At 47.8% G+C, this 15,332-nt stretch overlaps 1 protein-coding gene across 1 annotated transcript; it reads left to right on the plus strand.

Annotated features, from left to right (window-relative positions):
* The first annotated feature begins 440 nt into the window (after nt 1-440).
* Nucleotides 441-12,298, plus strand: TIGIT (T cell immunoreceptor with Ig and ITIM domains). The gene is made up of 4 exons (XM_070403558.1): nt 441-504; nt 1,648-1,977; nt 5,263-5,363; nt 10,001-12,298. The coding sequence occupies exons 1-4, from the start codon at nt 441-443 to the stop codon at nt 10,235-10,237; spliced, it is 732 nt and encodes a 243-aa protein (XP_070259659.1). The 3' UTR covers nt 10,238-12,298.
* The last annotated feature ends 3,034 nt before the right edge of the window (nt 12,299-15,332 follow it).

The raw sequence follows: 15,332 nt of genomic DNA on the forward strand, positions 1-15,332 counted from the left end.
ATGAAAACACAACAATCCAAAACCTATGGGACACAATGAAAGCAGTCCTGAGAGGGAAGTTTATAGCTCTGCAGGCCTATCTCAAAAAACAAGAAAAAATGGTAGTAAATCATCTAACTCTTCAACTCAAAGAATTAAAAAAAAGTGCAGTAAGAGAATTTAAATGAGTAGATTGACTAACAGTATCCAAAGACCAGTGCAGTGTACCGCTCACCATATCTCCACTTATTTTTTAATGTGTTTCCTTCACGGCCTTTCTTGTGGCTCGCTGTGCAGTTTGTGTGCTTGTTGAGAACCGCATCTGTCTTTGGTTTTGCTGAACTCGGTTTTTCCGAGACCCTCTCTGCTCACAGGCTCAGTTTCGCCTTGCCAGCTGCACTCGGCCAGTTTCTGTGGCAGAGGAGGCCACATCTGCTTCCTGAGGCCCCCTGGGCAGAAGCATGCAGTGGTGTCTCCTCCTGATCTGGGCTCAGGGGCTGAGGCAGGCTCCCCTCCTGGCATCAGGTAGGGACTGAAACTCCAGCCTAGAATCTGAGGAAGAGGGAGAGCCGGGAGGTGGGAAGGGGAGGCAGGGAGTGAATGCTCTATCGGTCGGTCGGGAAGGAAACCACAGTGTTCAGAGCCCTGCGTCCTACTTTTCTCCCCTGAGAAGAAGGCACAGGTCTGTTCTGGGCGGCAGATGTAGGAGGGGGGTCAGGGGGCGGGGGTAGCCTGACTGGCCAACCCCAGAAAGGAAGAAGGGGGAGAGAAGGGACTAAGCAGTGGAGTGATCCATTTACTTAAAGTTCACTCCTGCCCCTTCTATGGATCTTCTATGGATCAACATGTTTTCTTATCAGATTCTAGAGATCCTAACATTTTAGATTGAATTCATGTTAAATCTATGTCCTTCTGCATTAAAAGGGAGCACAAATGTTTAAAAACGGCAGCGTTGGTTTTTGTTTTGCTTTCTGAGCCACCTGAGGGTGGTAAGTGCCAAAAGGGTGGTTTTGCGTGGAGACCCAGTTTCTCACCAACGCTCCTTCCCTTTGGCGTTCATGGCTTTCCTGAAGGGTTTTCCAGGCACCCCAATGGCAACCAACCAAACAGCCAGGTTTTATTTTACTTTTTTTTAAAAAAAAATATATTTTATTGATTTTTTTCAGAGAGGAAGGGAGAGGGATAGAGAGTTAGAAACATCGATGAGAGAGAAACATCGACCAGCTGCCTCCTGCACATCTCCTGCTGGGGATGTGCCCGCAACCAATGTACATGCCCTTGTCCGGAATCGAACCCAGGACCTTTCAGTCCGCAGGCTGACGCTCTATCCACTGAGCCAAACCAGTTTCGGCCCAGGTTTTATTTTAAAGGGTAACGTGTCCAGCCCAGCCCTGGGCTGCTGGAAGATATAATAAAACAGAAGCAGTGGCTGCCAGGGTTTATATTGTAAAGTAAGCAGCTGAAAATCACCCATGCACTGGTCATGAGGCTGTATCACAGCAGAGCACCTGGGATGTGCTCCATCTCCCGGGCGGGCGGAGTGACAGGTGGACCGGAGAGACGACCATTCCAGAACCCAGTCCGGGTCACAAGGCCCCTTGGGATTTCTACGGGAAGGAGCGGGCCAGCTGCTGACTGGGACTCACGCACGTGTTCTTTCTTCCCCAGGAGCCGTGGCAGGCAGAATAGTGACCGTGGGGAACATTTCTGCAGAGGAAGGTGGCTCTGTCACCTTACAATGTCACCTGTCCTCCACCACAGCCACGGTGACTCAGGTCGACTGGAAGCAGCAGGAACAATTTCTGGCCATTCATCACGCGGAGTCCGGGTGGTCCATCTACCCGGCTTTCAGGGAGCGAGTGGTCCCCCGCTCCAATCTGGGCCTCACCCTGCAGTCCCTGACTAGGAACGACACAGGGGCGTACTCCTGTGTCTATCACACCTTCCCTGATGGCATTTACAGAGGGCGATTCTTCCTGGAGGTCCTACGAAGCTCAGGTATGCCCTCGGGAGCAGAGCAGAGGACGAACCTCATCCTCTAGGATAGAAAATGCATCCCTGCCATGTGCACTGGAGGAGGGCCACCCAACCTGCTCACACTCACATCACCTGGGGGCTTTTAAATAATGTTGGTGCCAGTGCTCATCCCAGAACAATTCAGGAGGAATCTCTAGGAGTGGGGCCAGGACCTGATAGGTGCTACGAGCATCCCTGTGATTCCAATGAGCAGGCAACATTGATAACCACACTTTTGGGTATAAAAAGGACATTTTGTGTATATGTATTGACTAGAGGTCTGGTGCATGAATTCGTGCACGGATGGGGTCCCTCGACCAGGCCAGAAGTCAGGGCAGATTGGGCCATCTCGCCCAGTCCCGGGCTGATCATGGCTGGCCAGCCAGGGGGAGGTTGGTTGTGGGAGCACACTGACCACCAGGGGGCAGCTTCTGCATTGAGCATCTGCCCCCTGGTGGTCAGTGTGCATCATAGCTACCAGCTGGTTGTCATGTTGTTGGTCGTCCAGTCATCAGTTGTCTGGTTATAATGGTTGCTTAGGCTTTTATATATATAGATATGGTCATCTAGAAAACGTTCTCATTTATGAGGTTAGCATGGATCATGCAGATTAGAATTAGCTCCTAAATTTATAAGGGATTAGAGCTGGTTAGAAACAAAGCTGTGTGCTAAGTGTAAATGTACAATAATTTGCATTTTAGAAAGGTTTTTGAATTTTTTTAAATTACAGTTGACATGCAATATTATATCAGTTTCAGGTGAACAAAATGGTGATAGGCATTTGTGTACTTTACAAAGTGATCACCCTGATAAGTCTAGAACCCACCTGGCATCATACACAGTCATGACAACATCATTAGCTATATTCCCTGTGCTGCACTTTACATCCTTGCGATTGTTTTTATATCTGGCAATCCCATGTCTTAACCTCTCCCCCTTTTTCATTCATCCCCCCAACTGGCAACCATCAGTTTATTCTCTGTATCTATGAGTTGTTTTTGTTCATTTATTTGTTTTTTTCTTTTTTAAATTCCACATATAACTGAAATCATATTATATTTGTCTTTCTTTGTCTGACTTATTTCACTTAGCTTAATACCCTTTAGGTCCATCCATGTTGTCACAAAGGCAAGATTTCATTCTTCTTTATGGCTGATTAATATTGCACTGTGCCAGTGTACCACACCTTCTGTGTGCATTCATGGACACTTAGGTTGCTTCCACATCTTGGCTATTGCAAATAGTGCTGCGATGAACATAAGGGTGCTTATGTCTTTTTGAATTAGTGTTTTGAATGTCTTTGGATAAATACCCAGAAGTGGAATTGCTGGGTCACAATGATAGCTCTGTTTTTAAGTTTACGATAATTTACATTTGTTCCTGCTTCATAGCTTCCAAAATAATCTCACATTTGTTATCCACCTGGACACTTGAACCAGATGTCGGGACGGTGGGAAAGGATTCTGACCGTATCTGAGAGACAGTGGAGTGGAGTGGTTATGAGCTCAGGCTGACGCCAGGCAGCCGGTGTCCAAATCCCGGTGCTGCTGGTGACCACAGACAGGATTAGGTCGCCGCTCAGTGCGTTGGTTTTCTCCTCTGTGAAAGGAGGCGGTTGTCAGACCTTGTGAGGTGCTGACGGGATTGAATTACTTACCACAAGCAGCTCGGCACCTGGAACGTGCACGGGAAGCACCACGTACCTTCTCAGTGATGAATGCACTGCTTGTCTGACGGATGCAGGTGGAAGCTCAGGCTTGCAGTGGCTCAGAGCATTAGCGCTGACTTTAGCACAGGTGTTCTGGTTCCCTCTGAACTTCTATTTGCTGATTGTGTTAGAGATTAAGCTTTATGAGTTGGCAAAATCTGTGAAACTGTTACCTTAAAGTTTCTTTTCAAATGCTTGCTCCCACAGAGGCCAATTATGCATGGAGACAAGAGCCTACCTGTTTTTCTGTTCTGTGGACAGCCCTCTGCAGGCCTCTGCCCCCTGCCACTGCCCTCCATGGCCCTCTGCTCCCTGTCTGCCCCCTCCCCCCACCTGTGGCCAAAGCAGGGAATGGAATCCTCAGGGCAGGAGAAGCGCCTGCTGGAGTCTGGGCTCCCTCTCCTACCCCTCCTGGTACCGTGTGGGGAGTGCGGGCACTGCCCTTGTTCTCAGGGACTGCATGCCTAGGCCACCTTCCGGGCAATCGCAGCCTTTAATCAGAGGGAAGAGAGCGGCCTCTGCCACGCCCTCCTCTTTTCTCCCGGGGCACCTGGGTTCCCCCCACCTTCTGGGACGGAGGTGGAGATGGGGAAGCGGCCTGGAAACCTCCCCCGCAGCAAGCACACAGGGGTAACCGTCCTGTTTCTCTCACACGCTCCTTGGATAAAATATCATCTCTTCAAAACTCCCTTCCTGCCTCTTCCTCCTTCCGGTTCCATTTTTATGTTCCTAGAAATTCTCTTGTTCATGTTTAATCCATATCACAAACATTGATGAAGCACCAGTTATGTGCCAGGCGCTCGATAAATATTTGTGGTATGGGCCTGGCCGGCGTGGCTCAGTGGTTGAGGTCACAGTTCCACTCCTGCTCAGGGCGCATGCCTGGGTTGCGGGCTCGATCCCCAGTAGGGGGCCTGCAGGAGGCAGCCGATCAATGATTCTCATCATTGACGCTTCTATCTCTCTCTCCCTCTCCCTTCCTCTCTGAAATCAATAAAATATGTATTTAAAAAGAATTGTGGTATGAGTGAAGGAAAACAGTAAAGGACACAGCCCCACGACCTTGCTCCCGCCAGGTCTCACCGCCCAGGAGGAATAAGTGCCATGGGCTTAAGGTGAAAGGTTATGTGCTTTTTTTCTTTTTTTGCACTTTAATATTAATTTTATTTTAATTTTTAAGTTAACACTTTCCTACTAGTATGATTATAGATATGAAGTTTAATGAAATAAAATATTCCTTTTCCATTTTTTCTGGATACTGCCATCTGTTTTATTTCAGGAGTATTTCCCAAAGTGAGGCTGGTGAGTCGAGGAGGGGGGTTAACAATGGCCTGCTCTGGTGTAAATGTGTGAGGTACACAACGGCTTGCGTGTCAGTGGCTCATGGTGGGCCAGGCAGACGCTCTGTGGTCCAAGCAGCTGGGTTAGTGGTCCAGTCTGTGGCCAGAGAAAGGCCTGGCCAGCCCCCACCTCTGTGCCCTGAGCTCAGGCCTCCCTGGGAAATGGTTGCCCTTTGCTTCTGGCCTCAGTCCGTTTCCCTTATTTTGTCCTCCCGCTAGGGGCTGGGCACAGCGCTGGGTTCCTGATCCCGCTGCTGGGAGTCCTGTTGCTGGTGGTCATCTGCACAGCGGCCACCATGGTGGTCATGTTGGCCAGAAAGGTAAGACTCTGGACCCCACGCTGGCCACCCTGGCCCTTTCTGATTCTCCTTCTGTCCAGAGACAGACATAGACGGGATCCCCACTGCCCTTGGTGCCTTTTTCGTGGTCCTTGTTCCGCCTGTTGGGGAAGTCGTTTGCATTCTCCTTCTGTGCCTCCCTTATCTGGGAGCCCGAGAGGTTGGACCTGTCTCCCTCCAGTCTCGTTGTCACCTGCAGCTCCTAGGTCCTGCCTGTCCCTTCGGCCATCCCCCGGGGTTTGAGTTACCTGCTTTGGCTGTGATGCATCTGGGGCATCTGCTCTGTGAGGGGGATGTTGTACATTGGCCCATTTAGCGTTAACAGTCCTCCAGTGGTGCCCGGCTGCCCATGATCCTGCAGGATGAGAAGTAAAGGATGAGGACACTGTTTTCAGATCAGGACCCTGGTATACGACTTGCCCAGGCCTAAGCCTTCTTTGAAGTTCGGTCTCTGTTTTTAAAATTTATTGTTGGCACTATTATTACATATGTTCTCTCTCCCCGCTTTGCCTCCCTGCCCCCAGCCCGCCCCCCCCTCCCCCTCTCGCCTCCCAGAAGTTCCCTCTCCCAGACCTGCAGTGGGGAGGATGCTCTGTAAATGCTGCCGCCAGGAGGACCTCTGACTCTCACTTTGCTTTCAGTTGCTGACAGATCTGTCTCCCTTTCTCTTTAGTGCACCAGAGGGTTTAGCAAAAGCCACCCAACCCCACAGTCCTCATAATCACTGCTTACCCCGCACTTCTCCAATGTCAGAGCCGCGGCATCAGCTCACAACCCCCTCCATCTGTGTCCCCTCCATTTCCCTCCCCCCCGCCCCACCTCCCCGCAGTGGGGTCCCTGGTTCCCATCCAGCGGTGAGGGCTCTCCTTCCACATTCCATCCAGGGCCGTTCCCAGGACAACTGTTTAGAGCAGGTCCAGGAACTAGGGCCTGACTCGTGCATTCTGGCGACAGGGATTTACCTGCAAGAGCTCTCAGGTGAAGGTGCTAAAGGAAGCAGAATGGGTGAAGAACGCTCCGCATGATGTGGTCTCGGCTGGAGACTCAGCTGAAGCAAGTCTTGTGTGCAGAGTTGGTTGCATCCTAAGGCAGGGAGCTGGCCTTTTAAAAACCCACCTTCCTCAGTCATTGACTGCCGGCTGCTCAGCAGGGAGGGTCCAAGAGCAATTCTGCAGAGAAGGGGCAGCTGTGAGCCGCTCACAGCCTATATGCCCAGGCCTGGGGAGTGGGAGCACAGGTCAGGTACTGAGGATCTGAGCGGGGCACCAAGAGTGCTCCCCACAGACCCCGAGAGCCAGCAGATTGCAGTCTCGAGGAATATGGCGTTGGAATCAGATAGGCCTGGGTTGGAATCCTGGCTTTACCACGTGAGCAGCTATGTCACCTGACCTTGCTGAGCCTCAGCTTTCTCATCTGTAAATCAGAAATAAGTATGGTGCTGCCTTCGTGGGGTTGCGAGAAAATTTAAGTCAAATAATTCAAGTAAGCCACTTGGGCATTTTTCCTGGAATACATTAATAACCATTATTCTTATAAGTATATGTTCTTATCATTATGCACTTTATTTATCACAGCACCTCATAATACTTGGTGCTCAATAAATATTTGTATCGCATGGATCAACTAGACCAAATGAATGATTGTTATCTGCCAGGCAGCTGTTGGCAGAGTGTCCCAGGGGACCTTCTGAGAAGCACAGAAGAGAAGGTGTGTCCGCACCAAGACCATGACTGCCACGCGCTGTCCTTCTCCTCGGGTTCCACGGGGGGGCAGTGTTTGTCCTGCAGCCCCAGCTGCAATCCCAGTAGCAGCCTTTGATCCTTCAGGACGTCAGTGCCTTGATCCCAAACTATTTTTCCGCACAGATCACAGTTACAGAGTCCCCCATGCAGGTTGCAATGCAAACGGAACAGCGAGAGACCCACCTCAGGCATATCTCCAATTCCCAGAGGACTCTGGAAGCCAAAAGAGTCCTAAGGTTCAAAGGCAAGGGAGGCCAGGCCAAGAGAGGGATCAAGAGCACAACTGCAAGAAAGATCACACCATTCCTTTGAGGATGAGTTGGGCATCCATGCTTCCAAATGGGTGGGGTTGCGCCAAGGGACGCAGCACTTCTGTTAAGCCCAGCGTCAGCGTCCACCTATGATAACTGCCCCCTTTCTTCATACTTTTGGTAGATAAGGTGCAGCCCCTCCTCCTGAAAAGGAATGAATGGAATAGTACGTGGTGAGAGACTTCCCGTGTGTGCTTCTGAGAATATGGCCTCTCTCCAGGCCCAACTCCTCAGGGCCTGCAGTTGTGTGTCACTTTGCTCTTCCATGTTTGTTTCCAGTGAGCCTCCATGTGGCCCTATCCACTCTCCTGCGCAGTCCCCTGCATGTATTTGTGCACCTCAGAGCTTGATGCTACCAGTAACGGTGCTTCTGTTTCCTATGCTGGAAGCAAGAGAGAAATACCAATGATGAGAAAGAATCATTGCTTGGCTGCCTCCTGCATGCCCCCTAGTGGGGATTGAGTCTGCAACCTGGGCATGTTCCCTTGACAAGGATCGAACCTGGCACCCTTCAGTCCGCAGGCCAATGCTCAATCCACTGAGCCAAACCAGCTAGGGCTGCCCACTGTGTTTTGATTCCTTGCCTTAGCTCAGCCCTCACTGATGCTGCTCTCATATGGATGTGATGGCTGACTTCAGGTCCTTGGTTTCCCCAACATATTTCACTGTTCTGGCCTATTGCCCCACAAGTGCAACTGTGGTTGTCTGACCATGAGTCCCTACTTAGATTCAGAAAATCCAGTTCTTTTAGGTATGGGGCTGTGTAAAAATGTGTGCGCGCGCACGCATGTGCGGAAGCATGTATGTGTGTGCCTGTGTGTGCATGCCTGCACGCGCATTTCAGTCCTTCAACATATACTGAGCATTTGTTATGGGCTCTGAGGTTAAACAGACATAGCCTCTTCCCCCAGGGAGCTCACAGTCTGGAGAAGACAGGATTCAGTGTTACAACAGGGAACATCCAGGAGCGCATCCCAGTGCAGGGGAGAACGCAGCTCCCTGGAAGGCTCAGAGAAGGCTTCTCGGACAACGTCCTGCAGAGCTGCATCGGCAGGATGGAGTACACAGCCTTTTCAGGGAACTACAGAGGGTGGACGATGGGTGTAACATATATAAAACCGGGGAGTCAGGACACAGTGCCTGGCATTCTAGAAACCACAGGATGAGAGGCAGCTTGGTCGAGGGGAAAGAGCATAAAGCCTGGGGTCAGACAAACCCAAGTCAGAATTGGACTTGTCCTTGGGCAAGTGACTGCACCTGTCTGTGCCTTGGAGCTAATTCAAAGACTTCGATAGGGGTATTGGTGAGGTTACATGAGAAGATAGCCCAGCCCATGCTCAGGGCAGCTCTCTGGCATCAGGCCCTGTACCAGAATTTGGGGTGCTGGTGGGGCATGAAGCTGAGAAAGTGAGGGTGATCAAGTCACACGGGGCATTTTGAGGGCATCACACTAGTCTCTTGAAGAATGCAGCTCAGACAAGGTTTTTTTTTTACACAACTTAAGTGGTTTTGTCAATCCCTTAAACTCCTCCTGTGGCTCCTGTAGACAATAAGTGACATTAAAGGGTTGTCAGCAGAAGCATGGCATGATCCAATTTTCATTTTTGAAAGCTCACTTTGTGGGTGGCCATGTGGAAGCTGGACTAGAGGTAAGAGGGGCTCTCGAGGCAGGCGAGTGTGGAAGTACAGGCCAGAGACAGGACATGAAAGTAGGGATAGAAAAGGGAGTAGGTTTTAGAGTTTTCTAGGATAGGATTTTATGGCCACTTGGAGTTTAATATTGGCCTCCAGGTCTCAGCTGGTGCTGTAAACCAGGTTAGGGACTGTGGGGCTGGAGCCGTCTGTGGAGGAGGAAGTATGTTGGGTTCCTCTGAGACAGGCTGGTCCTGAGCTTGCTGTGGGTCATCAGGTGGCCATGCCCAGTTAGCAAGTGGGCATCTCAGCCTGGAGTTCAGGGCAGAGGCCTGGACTTCCGTGGGTGGAGATTTGGGAATCCTCAGAGGGAAGAGGGTGGTTGTAGATGTACATTTAGACGAAGTGTCTCAGAGAGTGTTGAATGTGGGAAGGCAGAGGGCAGACCTTAGGAAACCCCTTTAATTGGAGAGCTGATTTGCAAGCAGGAAAAAGAGCAGGGTTGGCTGAAGGTGGAGGTGGGGGTCAGGGGAGGAGGAGGAGAACCAGGGAGGAGATGCCATGGAAGCTGGGGAAGGAGAGCATTTTAAAAAAGAAGAGGTCATCAGTGTTTGGGGTGACAAAGAGTAAGAGAGAAGTAGGGTGCAAGCTGCCTTACTAGGCTTTGTGAATAGGGAGGAATGGTGACAGGTGCATTGCGTGTGTAGAAGTTTTGTTTTGGTGGAGTGGTTAGTACTGAAATCCAGCCATGACAAAACTGAGAAAGTAAGGTCAAGAGATTGGTGTTGGTCAGAATACAACTTCACGTGTGTGTGTGTGTGTGTGTGTGTGTGTGTGTGTAAGAAAGGAAGAGAGATCATTATAATTACGTATCAGTTGGGGAGTAACTTTTGAATGTCACCCCTACATACTCTTGTCATTTGTTTGTTTTTAGAAGAAATTTCTCAGAATTCGTTCTGCAGAAAGTGGCCTCAGGACAGGGCCCTGTGGACAGGATGAATGGGGGCTCGGGGTTCCGGCCTCCCCTGCAAGCTGCGTCCTGACAGAAGCTGCAGCTGCTGGCTCATGCAGAGAGCAGAGGGACGATGACTATGACGAGCCGCATGACTACTTCAACGTCCTGAGCTACAGAAGCCTCGGGGACATCAGCTTCCCAGCAGAGACTGGTTAGCGGCAAGGGGCATCTTCTGGGAGACACAGCCTGACTATGTGTAGGGTCTGCACTCTCCATCACTGCTGTGTGTGTGTGTGTGTGTGTGTGTGTGTGTGTGTGTGATTGCCATCCTCATCTCTGTCTGCATTTCCTCTCCCCTTCCCTTCCACTCCATTGTGGCAGACCAGGGTGAGCAGCTTGAGTCTTGATTATGAATGCGATGTTGAAAACAGTGTGACCTGATTTTGGGTCTGGCAGCTTGAGCCAATTCTGTGGCTCTGGACAACGTGGCTCTGGACAATTCTGTGGCTGCTGTTCCTCCTAACAGCACTGGGCGGGGGCTCAGGTGACAGGGTTTTGTGGGGGATGATGATGACAGTGTGATTGCAAAGCCACATTCTTCTCATTTCTCACTGTCCTTTCCATCAACAGTCACACATTCAAGGCATTTTAGGATTAAAGCTTGGTCCCAGCTTCTGAGGGGAGAAAGGAGGATGACTAAACCATGGTCTTGAGTCTCAGCCCTTTGAGAACTTCTGTTAAGTGGGGAGATAACATTCCCATGGAAAGGTGGTAAGGGGTAAGGATATAAGACCCAGGCCTATGCCAGTTTGGCGGAGGTGGTCAGCATAGGCATACCTGTGGTGAAGTGGCCCAGGAGGATGGGGACCAGAGGGGCTGGTCTGGTGAGAGCAGGTTTTTATCCAAGGAACTTGCAGAAAACAAAGTCGGGAGCTAAAGCCTCACATGGAAGACCCTGGTGCCAAGGGAACCAACGAGACTTCAGATTCTATTCTCTGGGCAGCGATTCAAGTCTCCTCTTGTTGGACCTACTCAGCGTATAGCGATGGGCTGTGTGGGGGCTTCAGCCTCTTCCAGCCAAGATCTGGGGGAGCCACGGAAACGGTGCGTGCTCACCGAGGGGCCTGCGTGACCTTGGGCAGTGACCCACGTTTTCTCTGTCAATCCAACACCGAACTTTGAAGAAAGAATCTGTTTCCCACTAAAAAGGAAACCTAGATTTTTAAAACAAGGACTCTTCCTAGGAAAAAATATAAAATGAGTGCGATAGTTCCTAAAAATGTACACCCCACGCTATCTTCTCTGAACCCTTACATTCAGTCCTGGCCTCTTCGTGCTGGGGTTGGGTGGCATCGGAGCTGCTCACTTCTGTTCAGGTGGCATTTAGGCTTTTATCCTCCCACTGTCTCTCAGAGAAACGAGGAGGGAGGCTGGCTTACAGGTGAGTGATTTTCTTTCACGGGCACAGGAACCGAGAGAGAATGCGAAGCAAAGCTGTCTCCTGCCAACCATTACAATAACTCATGGCTCTGCTCCCCGGAATCAGGCTGGTCGAGCAAGAAGACAATTGAACTCCTACTCCTCCTTGGATTTTTATTTTTATGTTCTCACTTTTCAACCAAACAGGTCTGTCATTAGGAGCAATGAGCTGAAATCTGTCCAGAGTGCCAATTTGTTTGGAAGAAAGAGAGACACATGGACAACACTGTTATTTGCCATGGCAGTCAGCACACAGCACTTTTCTTGCAAAACTAGTGCAAATTTGTTGGTAGTAGAACACAATTCACGGACAGGAAATGAATGAAGATGGGATGACGAAAAGGGAGTGTTGTTTTGCTTTGATGGAGACACATATTGGGTCGAGGTAGACTGAGAGGTGGGTGTTATTGAACATGATTGTGGCAACTGGAAACATTTACAAATACCATTTGGAGTTGATAAAAACACAGAAGGACCCAGAGATGTCGTAAGTGGGACAGGTGACTAAAATAAGATTGAATTCAACGAAAATAAATTTTAAAGTGGAATTCAATGAGCTAGATTTTCCTTGGAGAACCAGAGGAGGCAATCCCGTCAAAGCCAGATTCCTGGGGTCAGTCCAGGCCAATAGCCACTCTCCACATGCAGCTATGAGCAAGGCAGATGTGTTGTGAGTGTAAAATACACATCAGGGTTTGAAGACTTAGTGTGAATAATAAGAATGTGAATGATCACATCAGTCACTTAAAATATTGATTACATGTCAAAATGACAATATTTTGGATATGTTGGGTTAAATAAAATATATTATTAAAATTGATTTACCCTGTTTCTTTTTACTCTCTTAATGTGAACTACTGGAAAATATAAAATTGCATATGTGGCTTCCATTGTATGTTTACTGGACCATGTTGCTCAGACTCTAAACCTAAGCCAAGCTGGTACCTAGAGATGGTATCTGTCTCTGACTGATGGTCTCTCTCTCTTTCATAGTAAGGGTTGATTATACTTTTTTCCTTTCATTATGTTTTTCTAGAAATATATAGGGAAGAATCACATGGGAGGTTGAGGTAGGGGACCACTAAATACAGACAGGAAGAGACCTTAGGCTGTCTTGAATCCCCTCTTGAATTCCTTCAGGAGGAGAGGAGAATAAAAGGGGAATCATTGAATGATGAGAGTTCAGGGAGAAATAAACTTATTGATTCCTTACCCCTTACCACTCCACATTCTAAGCCTGGGCATGTAGAGTCTGATCTATAATCCAAAGAACTATATTGAACAGGTATGAGAAATTTGAGTCATGGAACTTTGACGTAAATGATCTTCATGAGTGGACACAACTTTACTGTGCAATTTTGTATCATGACTTGTCCCTTCTCCACCACACTGGAGTTCCAGTGAATCATCACATAATTAGGTTCATACAGATCCCATCAGTGTTGACTGGACAGGAAGGGTGGCCCAGTGAATGAATGGAGTGTTCTGGCGGGCAAACCACACGCCACAGAGAGGCGGGAACCAGCAGCAGGGCTGTGGCTGTCAGCATGGGGTGTGAGTTTTGGTCAGTCTTCTGGTTCTTCCTAGTCCTGCTTCAATGCTGTAACTAGTAATCCCCACCTCCACTCCATCGCAGACCTGTCAAAAGGCCCAGGGGAGCATTATGTGTACAAGAGCCTGAGCTTTCTGGAGGTCAGAACTATATACCTTGATGTTTCAGATAATTTGCATAGATAGGGTCTAGGACAATACTATCCAACAGAACTTTCTGTGATGAAAGTTCTGTGTCTTTGCTGTTGAATGTGGTAGCCACTAGACACACATAGCTATTGAGCACTTGAAAGGTGGCTAATGTGACTAAGAAACAGAATTTAAAATTGTATTTAATTTTAATTAACTTAAATTCAAATGTAGGTAAGTAGTGATGTGACTGGTAGCTAGTATATTAGACATTGCCGTGATTGCCTTGCAAATGGAGAAAACACAGAAAGATGTGTTTATAAGCTATTGGATGGCTCTACAGATGTTATGCATTTGAAAGAACTCTGACCAGGAAGAAACATGGAGGTTATATTTTAGTCCTGTAGCCTTCCTTTGATCAAGACAAACCATGAGGCCAAAAGCAGGATGTGAATTTATTTATTTCAGACTCTTTCCAAAAGATACCTGAGGTAGGGAAGTGGTCCAGGTAAGGCGCTCGGGGTCAGGGCTGTCTAGAAGTTTGCAATTGATAGGTGTTAGGCAGGAAGAGACACGCAGCACAGGACTTGCCCTGGTCATTCTGACTTCATGTAGCTTGTGAAGAACACCTTCTCTGGGGCCAAAAGTCTGGTTGATTTTATAGAGATCAACAGAGGAGTAGCTACGATGTGTCATGGACTGGGAGTCAAGACTTGTCCATGTGCTGAGCACTGACATTTCGCTTTGAAATGAGTACCTTAACTTCCCAACCCTCATTACACATGTTTCCTCACTTATACAGTGGTAATAACAATATCTAGTGTACAGTGTTCTTAGGAAGATACAGTAAGATAATGTGGTTCACTTTTTGTAAGCTGTAAAACGCTGAATTCATATGAATATTGTATTATGTCCCACAAGCATGTGTGCCTGGTTCTGCTTATGATGCCACAGAGGTCCCCAAGGGAGCACCAACTTGTTGGGATCAATCAAAGTATTTGTAACGATCCAACTCCTAAATACTGGGGTTGAAGGAATGCTAAGAATTGCAGCTATATCCTCGGGCCTGCAAGTTATCTGTGTTTTAAAACTTTGTGTTGTGAGATGATAATCTTTTTTAAAAGTCAAACATATCTTGGATACCTATGACCTTCCTGTAACAGAGGACTGTCATTATCTTCAGAATCCATATTTATAATTAAGTTGATTTCAAGATATGGAGGCTCAATTAATAAATAATTAATTTGCTCCAAGTGAGGATTTTGCAGCAGTCGAGAGTCAGGGAAGGGGTGGGAGGAGTGCGTTCACTGGGCACAGTGCAGGGAGGGCTGGGAGGCTGGTGCGGGGCCTGCAGGCTCCTCACTCAGGAAGCAGGGACTCAGGCTCAGCAAGGCATCATCCGATACAGCAAATCCCTGTTATTATTTTAACCTATGAATTTTATAGTTTTTTTTTTATTTTTTTTACTTGTATTTTAAATTTATTTAAAATATACTTTTATCTATTTTCATTTTAGTATCATAATTCTGTAACAGCTATAAGGTTTACCTGGTTGTATGTTTGAGCATATTTAAGAAAGATTATAATAAAATGGTTATAGCCTATATTAGTTATTAATTTATTTTTAAACATTATAATAAAAATAATTAGATTCCTCCTCTGAGGGATGGTTTGTGGGAAGTATCATTTTTTCCTTTTGTAAAGGTATATTCATTACTCAAGTTTGAGAGACCCTGGTGTGGTATACATATCATTGGGTTTCAGAAAACTTGACTTCAATCACTAGTTTATTAATGATTTTATAATGGGAAAAGCACTTATTTCTGAACCTCTGTTCCTATAAACTGGTGTAATAACTACTTCACAATGTTTCACAGGGAAATTGTGAGGCTGGATTAAAATAAATGAAGGAGAACTTTGTAAACTGTTAAGTGCCATATGAACAACCTATGTGCCACTGACTATTACTGTAGCCCGTATGTTTCAGCAGGCAGCGAGGAGGCCTGAAGAGTTTGGGGGTTGTGCAGAGAGATCAAAAGCTCCAGGTGAAGTTGGCTGGCATCATCAGGATGTTGCTAGGATTCACAGAAATCAAATAGGAACAAATTTTGCATCATGAAAGTGTTTTTTCCCTCTTTATTTTCTATTTCAT

The sequence above is a fragment of the Myotis yumanensis genome, unplaced genomic scaffold, assembly GCF_028538775.1.
Source record: "Myotis yumanensis isolate MYYU_CA2020_CCGP unplaced genomic scaffold, mMyoYum1.0.hap1 SCAF_2, whole genome shotgun sequence".
Taxonomy (NCBI): domain Eukaryota; kingdom Metazoa; phylum Chordata; class Mammalia; order Chiroptera; family Vespertilionidae; genus Myotis; species Myotis yumanensis.

What these genes read in the sequence shown, in the direction of transcription:
- TIGIT (XM_070403558.1), top strand. Translation starts at nt 441, where the DNA reads ATGCAGTGGTGTCTCCTCCTGATCTGGGCTCAGGGGCTGAGGCAGGCT. An exon ending in GGCTCCCCTCCTGGCATCAG is followed by an intron (nt 505 to 1,647) that starts GTAGGGACTGAA and finishes TTTCTTCCCCAG; the next exon opens with GAGCCGTGGCAGGCAGAATA. An exon ending in TGGTCATGTTGGCCAGAAAG is followed by an intron (nt 5,364 to 10,000) that starts GTAAGACTCTGG and finishes GTTTGTTTTTAG; the next exon opens with AAGAAATTTCTCAGAATTCG.